General features: G+C 66.4%; 1 protein-coding gene across 3 annotated transcripts in view; it reads right to left on the bottom strand.

Annotated features, from left to right (window-relative positions):
- The window catches only part of GALNS (galactosamine (N-acetyl)-6-sulfatase), a gene marked incomplete at its 5' end in the record, with an annotated part of 23,434 nt that overhangs the window by 13,588 nt on the left and 1,679 nt on the right, over positions 1 to 8,167 (bottom strand). For all 3 annotated transcript variants that reach the window (XR_003550069.1, XM_027773467.1, XM_027773468.1), the window contains 7 exon segments: positions 945 to 1,084; positions 1,543 to 1,667; positions 1,734 to 1,800; positions 2,535 to 2,678; positions 3,575 to 3,677; positions 4,381 to 4,455; positions 4,874 to 4,997. Coding sequence is in view for 2 of the 3 variants with exons in the window: in XM_027773467.1 (XP_027629268.1) it covers positions 945 to 1,084; positions 1,543 to 1,667; positions 1,734 to 1,800; positions 2,535 to 2,678; positions 3,575 to 3,677; positions 4,381 to 4,455; positions 4,874 to 4,997 (778 nt within the window).

Here is an 8,167-nt window from a genome sequence, read left to right as displayed (position 1 = left end):
CTGCTTTTAATTTGGGCTTTATTGCTAGAGGGTGTGTGCACTTGCCAGAGAGGGAGGGGGCACCCCAGCAGGGCGTGGTCACGCCACAGTCCTTTATCCAGTTCCATCCTATCAGGGTTTTGGACGTGTGCACACGCACCTGGCGTGTTCCTCCAGCTGCCTGGGCTAGGACTAGGGCCACCGCCTCATGTGACGGACGCCCCTCTGCTGGGCCTGAGCAGAGGGCTGGGGTTAGAGTTCTTGGATGTCGATGTCTGTGAGCATCCTGTGTGGGCAGACCAAGGGCACCTGCCCCTCCGCACAGTGGCCACGGCATAAGTCTCTGCTGATGCCACTCTGGGTTTTTCTCTAAGTAATTATTTTATTTAACTTTACTTATTTATTTTAATTTGACCAGAGAGGGATGGCGGGGGGGATTGAGAAAGCAAGCCGCCAGGTCAGGGACTTGAATCACCGTCGGCCATGTGGGAGTCCAGCACCCCTAACCACCACACCACCTGCTGGCCCCAACTGCTCTGCTCTGACCCCAGCTCGCTGTGCTGGGGCCTGTCACTTCAAACCGAAGCCCTCCCACAGGTGCCAGCCCGACCACAGTCTAAGCCTGAGAGCGGACCATGGGGGGTACCTGGGGGGGGCCGCAGCCTGAACCCAGAGCAGGAGAGGCCCGCCATGCCCATGGGCAGCTCCTGCCCCCGGGCCGGGTGTCCCCTCCCCCACATCCAGCCTTACCTGGAGCTGGAGATTCCTGGCTCCTGCAGGGGGACCTCTTCATGAGAAACCCCGTGCCCCCCGTGACACCCCTTCCTCCCATCGGCACGTCTACACCCTCTGGTCCTGGGCAGCCTCCAGGCTGACATCACTGCAGGGCTGAGTCTGATGTGGCCCAGCCCGGCCCAGCCTGCCGCGAGCCCGCGGGGCCGCCAGCACCGCACAGCCACACTTGCCTTGTCTGGGAGCAGAGATGAGGGCAGCGCCGTTGTCGGAAGTGAAGAAGACGAAGGTGCTGTTCCCGATCCCGAGGGCCCGGAGCAGCGCCAGGATCTTCCCAACACTGTCATCGATCTCCCGGACGGCGTCCCCGTACCTACAGGGTGCAGGGACGCCTTGACTCAGAGATGCACAGCGAGACTGGCCACCCCCACGGGAGGACGAGGAGCGGGTCTGTTGGGGACAGGGCCAACGCCGCCCCTGCGGCTCCCTATCCGGGCTGGCGGAGGCTCAGACGCCAGGGCTTCCATCCTGGCCTGTGCTGGGAAGCAGTGCGCCGCCGGCAGCTCCCCGTACCTACAGGGTGCAGGGACGCCTTGACTCAGAGATGCACAGCGAGACTGGCCACCCCCACGGGAGGACGAGGAGCGGGTCTGTTGGGGACAGGGCCAACGCCGCCCCTGCGGCTCCCTATCCGGGCTGGCGGAGGCTCAGACGCCAGGGCTTCCATCCTGGCCTGTGCTGGGAAGCAGTGCGCCGCCGGCAGCTCCACCCCGGGACCCCCCCCCGGGAGGGAGGCGGGGGGGCGGGCGGGCGTCCTGTCTGGCCACTCACCGCCCTCGCTGACTGGTGCCCAGGAAGGGCTGGGACGCGTACACGGGGGCGTGTGTGGCGTCGATGGCCCAGTGCAGGAAGAACGGGCGTCGTCCAGCCTGTCTCTTGATAAAGTCCAGGGCTTCCTGCGGAGAGCAACCGCCGTCCTCATCTGGCCCCGGCCCCGGCCCCGGCCCCACTCAGACCACTACCTGCAGGTAGATCTGTGTGAGGTTGGCTTCCCCTGTCTTCAGACTGATCGGAAATTCTTCATAAAATCTGAAAACATGACGCAGACAGAGCTGAGAATGCAGGCCGAGACAGCCCCCTTCTGATCTCCCTGGGGGGGCAAGGCCCGGTGTAAACAGATGGGCGGGCTACTGGGTGGCGAAGTCGTTAAGGCGGCTGATCCCACATAGCCAACTAGGTGGCTGAGTCCTGGACCTGGCAGCTTGAAAAATATGTTGGGTACGTGTGCGTGCACCCCAAAATCCCAAGAGAAGAGACTGCACGTGGCCATCGCCATCCCCCCTCCCTGTGAGGCCTACCCCAACAGGAAGGTGCAGCGAAGGGAAAGGACACCCATCTGAGCGGCTGACCCGGGAGGTGTGTGCTGGGCAGCCTCACCACTCGCAGCAGGATCTGGGGAGAGCCCTGACCCAGGCCCAGGGCCCCGTCCCCGGGCAACGCTGCCTTCCCTGAGCATCTGGGAAGAGTGCGGCCCCGCACATGGGCATGGGCAGGAGGCCCGAGCCGGGCCCAGCACCCTGACAGGCCTCACAGCTGACCTGAGCCGGGCCCAGCCTGGTGAGTGTGCCGAGTAGGAAGGGCCTGAGCCTTGGACACTCACAGGATCACTGGCCCTACGCAGGCAGCAGACGGCCTGACTCGGTCTCAGGGCCCTCGGGCACAGGTTCAGGACAGCGCTGGAGTCTGGCTCTGCTGCCAGCAGACGGCTCCGGGGCAGGGCGGGCCCGGTCAGCGGACGGCTGGGGCGCGGGGCGGGGCGTTACCTGCCAACCATCTCCCAGTCCCTGTACACCGGGATGTTAGGCCTGGCTTTGTTGTCGTAAGGCCCAAAGTGACAGTTGGGGGCTCCGAACCACTCATCGAATCCGTGCCTCAGTGGGTGGAACTGGGGCCTGTGACCCAGGTGCCTGGAAACAGAAGCCCAAGACTCAGGGCTGCGGGGATTCCGGGGCTCTGAGCGGCGCCAACCCATCACCCTCCCAGACCGTGTGGGCCCAGCCGCCCAACCACCAGGCCATGGGCCGGCCGGCTTCCCACCTCACAGGGGACCGGCACAGATGCCCGAGCTCCTGTGGGGCCTGCGTGCTCGGCCCTGGGGCCTGGACCCCCGGGTGGGGCCCGTGGTCCCCACTGAGCCACCTGCTCTCACCAGCCAGCACGGACCCTGAGCAGCCTCTGCCGGCTTTCTGCGCCGACACCGCGTGGCCAGGCAGGATGCTACCCAGGCAAACGTGACGTGCTGGTGTCCCTGCTGAGCTCGGGAAAGCACTCCGGGATGCCTGGCCCAGTAACAGTGGGGCTAGCACTGACCAGGCTGGGGAGCGGTCGCCACCACGCCTGCCTCCCGCCGTGGCCTGGGTGACTGAGCTCCCTTCTCAGGAGCCCACGCCCTGCGCTTGGTCGGACAGATGACATCGGGCTCTTGGCGCTGGGTCAGGAGACACAGCAGCCCCCCATGGTGGACCACGCCCACAGCTCTGTGACCTGCAGGTCCCTGACGGGATTGGGGGTGAAGAGGCTACCGGCACCTCCTCTGCCTACTGGGCAGGCACCCGCCCAGCCCCGGACTCCCCGGGGAGTCCCGCACCCGGACAGGCTCTGCGGCCGCCCTCGCCCGCTCCCTGGCCAGCCTCCAGGCCGCTGGGCTTTCAGAGGCACCATCGCTCGGGTGGTGGCAGAGCCCCAACGCCTGGCTGTCACTCCACAAGGGGTGTCCTGATGCGTTGCTGTCGCACGGGGGAGCCCTGACACCTCACTGTCGAAGGTCCGGCCTGAGCCGAGGTCGCGCCCGCGCGGGACTCACCACTTGCCGACAATCTTGCTGACGTAGCCGGCCCCCTTCAGGAGCTCGGGCAGGAGGTGCTCGGAGCTGGGGATGCCGCCCACAATCTCCTGTGGCGTGTACGCTGGGAGGGAGACGGCGTGTGAGTCTGCCCGGAAGCTGAGCCAGCCTTGGCCCGGCAGGGTCGGGGACAAAGCCAGGGCCATCTGCACGGCTCTTCTCGGCGTACCACCGTTACCGGGGTAGGGACAGGGCTAACTGTGCCTGCCCCCACCCCCCACTTGCGGTCCCGCCCTGGCTACCTTGGCCGGGGACTTGCAGTCCACCCCCGCGCTGCACCTCCCTGGGCCCTCCTGTTCTTCCTTTTCTTCAAGGCCACTAGGGAGCCCCTCACCCGTGAGGGTGGCCGTGAGAGCCCTGTGCCTGGCGAGCCCTCTGTTCCCAGCGCATTCGCAGTCCCCACCCTGGTCTCCACTTGCCCACCTGATCAGGCCGGGGCCTCTGGAGGGACGGCCAAGCCAAGGCCCCTGGGAGCCACAGCAGGGGAGGGGCCAGGTGGGGACCTGGGCTGCCCAGCCTAAGCCTAGCTCCGTACCCTACTGAGAGACCTGCACAGCCAAGGCCCGACCCCACTCCCTGCCTGCCTGTCACGTGGCTCTGGAGGGCGTGCCGTGGGCCTCTTGCAGTGGCCAGGACCACCCAGCAGCCAGCGCATGCACTGCCAAGTGAGGTCCTGGCCGCTCCCACCGCCCAGGCCTGTGAACCCAGCCTGGGTGCCCTGGAGCCTCCCCACCTCACGCGAGCTTGGAGGGCGTGGCAGGGCCTACCATTTCTGGCGTGGGCGTTGGTGGTGTAGAAGCCGGTGCGGATGGGCAGCCGTCCCGTGAGTAGAGCTGCTCTGGCTATAAGGGGCCAAGGGTGGAAAGCTGCTGGGGCTATGCGGGACTGCGCTGCGGCCACTCCCCAGCACCTGTGTGCAGTCGCCTGCCGCCTCTCGGGCTCGCCAGGGCCACCCCGGCTCCCCCACGCTCCCGGGAACACTGGTCTTTGGGCTGCCCTCCCTGCTCCAGCCCTCTGTCTGAGTCCCAGCAGGGCGATGTGGGGGGCGGGGCTTTGGGGCCCTCTCCCCACCCCAGGGCCGTGCTCCGTTCAGGGAGCAGAACTGAGTCACCAACAGCAGCGACCTCTTCCTTGGGACACTGGGACGGGCTCTGCGCCCTGCACACCGAGGTGCCTGTCGGTCCTGGGGAGAAGGCCTCGCCCAGACTTGGGTCAGTAGGACGTGGGGTGCCCACCCCCAAGGACCACAGCAGGACTTACACGGTGAGCAGAGAGGGTTGGCGGAGTAGAAGTTTGGGAATAGCATCCCTTCTGCAGCCATCTGGTCCAGATTCGGGGTCTCTCTGGAAGGTTCTCCATAGACCCCAAGGTCACCCCAACCCATCTGCAGAGAAGAAAATGCAGAAGAAAAATGAGCTCTTTTTTCCTCTTAATTTTATCCATTTTCTAAAAGTTTTTTTGAGAAAGACAGACAGCCACACCCCAGCAGGGTGCTGACACACGCCCCACCGCGGCCAGCCCAGGTCGCGGCAAGCCGCACGCACTTGGCCTCCCGGGCAGGGCCTGTCCTGGAGCCTGTCATGGCCTCAGCCCTGCACCACAGGCCAGCTCTACCAGTGTCCCAGGGAGCGGTGGCCGACTGACCCACCGCTCCTCTGGGCGCCATGGGGCCGCCAGTGGGCCAGACTTTGCAGGGCACACCGTGTCCGTGGGCGCTACCTCAGGGGGCGTTCGCGACGACACCCCCCCAGCCCGACTTGCATCTGCAGCCCACAGGGAACTGGCACTTCCCTTACGAAAAACAGTGCTGTGGGCGTGCCTGGCCCGGCAGATTTGGCCTCCAGGCTCCCTGGGGCTCCGTCCAGAGCTGCCCCAGACTCCACCCGACAGCCCGGGGGGCCAGCTGCGACTCTGGACCTGGCAGGGCAGAGCCCCCTGACGTAGGCCACCACGGTGCGGTCATGTGTCAAGACGCTGTGGAAACCCACATGCACGCCAGGGACTCCCATGCGGCAACTGCTCGCCAACATCTAGACGGAGGGGCGGAGCAAGCCCATGGGCCACTGGCTCAAGGCCCATCGCAACAAGCCAGGCAGGCAGCCGGAGGCAGGACATGGGTCCGAGGGTGTGGGTGGCCGGCGGGGCACAGCGCCCTGTCCAGGGGGTGAAACGCCCTGAAGTTGGGAGCTGCCGGTGGCATAGCACAGATCCTCCTCGGCGCCGTGGGGTGCTGCCGGCTGACGTCAGGGTGTGCACAGTGCAAGTGTACCACGGTGCTTCCCATGGGCAGGAAGGATGGGGACAGAGGAACAATGGCGGCAGTCTAGGTCGACAGAGAACAGCCGCACACCCGTGGGAGGGAGAGCCCGCCTAACCTGGCCAAGAAGGGTGAAGACACTGCCGCGGGGAGAGCCTGCTGGTCGAGTACGGGCTGCTGATGCTCTTGGGGGGAGCCGATGGCAAATCTGATCCTTTCAGCCCCGGGGGGGTCACACCACAGGTCCAGACTAGAGCCCCCAGGCGGAACCCCACAGCAGGACTCCAGAGCAGGACAGGGTGGCGGCACCACTAACTCCAGGCCGGGAGACCCTCGGGCCAAGCACAGCATGGGCACTCCCCTGTACCACCTCCACGGCTCAGAGGTCTCCAGGCTGCCCTTCCATACGGGGGCCTGGGAGCTGCACCTGGAGCAGGGCAGATGGCTGAAGGGGTGGTCGGGGCCTGAGCGGGGCTCAGCCCACAGCTGGGTCCTCTAAACGCTCACGAGACACACTCGCTGGACCTGGAGACCACGGAGACTCGTGCAGTGTTCCCAAGACACACGGGGCAGGGATGCACAGAGGCCAGCCCTAGACCACGCGAGGTGACTTTGAAAGGGAAACGATATGCAGGTGGGAGCTGCGGGGCTCCGTGCACTGGGAGGACGGCGAGCCCCGGACCGCCAGCCCACCACAGGGCGTGCCAACAGCACGCGTGCATGGCGGCATGACCCACAGCGGCTGCGGCGGGTGAGCTGGAGGCCCGTCAGCCAAGCACAGAGGTCACAGGGCCCTCAGCGTGACAGGAGTCATGGCCAGACATACGACAACATGCATGGTAGCCTCCAGACTGGGGCCCGTCATGGTGACACGACCGGTCCAGAACGGACACACGGACAGCAGGAGGTCGGGGCCACTACTGGCAGGCTGCTCTCACTGGGGCGACGGCCATGTGAGGTCCCCCCCCCGGGGGGGCAGGCGGCATCTCAGCACCCCAGCTTCGAGGAGTGGCCTGGACCGGGCCTCCGGGGCTGTGTGCAGTGACAGTGGTCTGCTCCCCGCGGGCCCTGCAGTGTGCTGCCAGCAGGGTCTGTGGGGGCCAGGGGCTCCCAGAGGAGGCGGCATGTCCAGGCCTGCCCCAGACACTGCCTGCCACCTGGCCTCTGACCCGCGGCCCACTGTGAAGCCTGCACAGGGCGACCGGGAAGCCTGGGACGCCGGCGCGGGGCTCTAGGGCTGGTCACACAGGCATTCGTGGTGAGGGACCACACAGTACTTCACAGCCACTGCCTTCCACAGAGCTCCCCTTGCACACTGCAGCTGCCTGGCAGCACCCCGGGATGACCACCGACCTGCAGCTGTCGGGCTAGGACAGGCTGTGGGATTCCTCGTGCGCAAAGCACCTTCCTCTACGCCCTCAACACCCCCAAACCCCTGACACCACGCTCCCCGTGGGGAGGGGTGAAGGCCACCGTGCTCCAAGCGCAACCGTCCTTGCCTCGGGAGACTGCTAACAGACACAGCCCGGGCTCCCCCCGCCCCCACTGGGCGACCACTAAGGAAACAGGCCACCGATCACCGACCCCTCCCTTTGCGCGGCCCTGACCGCCCCTGTCCTGCTGTACACGGGAGAGCAGGGCTGGGGAGCAGGCCCTGGGCGCACACAGACCAGGGCTTCCCACGCCCACAAGCACCCAGAGCACTTGCGGGCCCCCGGCTCCTGGTGGGGACGTGTTTCAGAGAAGCTGGCATCCCGTCCGGCCCCCCGTGAAGGCCCAGGCAGCCAGGTGTGCTTCCCACGCAGGGGACCGAGGCGCAGGGCAGGGGCTTGTGGCCGTGCACAGGTCTGAGGAGCACCCCATCTGGAAGTGCTTTCACAGAGAGTGGGGCCTGGCCACAGACAACAGAACCAGACTCTGCAGTTCTCTCCAGAGACTGAACTAAGATGCAAACTTGTCCTCACAGGCCGGGCAGGGCTCATGAGGCCAGCCAAGCCACCCTGTGCAAACCAGGGTCATGGAAAGGCTGTGCCGGCCCCACCCAGGCTGACCACGGCATAGGAGGTCAGCGTGCAGACGGAGGGGCCGCGAAGGGCACAGGAGGCCGGGCTGCAGATGGAGGAGGGCACAAGAGGCCGGGCTGCAGACGGAGGAGGGCACAGGAGGCCGGGCTGCAGACGGAGGGGCCGCGGAGGGCACAGGAGGCCGGGCTGCAGATGGAGGAGGGCACAAGAGGCCGGGCTGCAGACGGAGGAGGGCACAGGAGGCCGGGCTGCAGACGGAGGGGGGGAGAGGAG

Source organism: Tupaia chinensis, unplaced genomic scaffold, assembly GCF_000334495.1.
Source record: "Tupaia chinensis unplaced genomic scaffold, TupChi_1.0 Scaffold000355_1, whole genome shotgun sequence".
Lineage (NCBI taxonomy): Eukaryota > Metazoa > Chordata > Mammalia > Scandentia > Tupaiidae > Tupaia > Tupaia belangeri.
The sequence above is the reverse complement of the archived record's forward strand: the minus strand, read 5'-3'. Positions and strand labels throughout refer to the sequence as shown.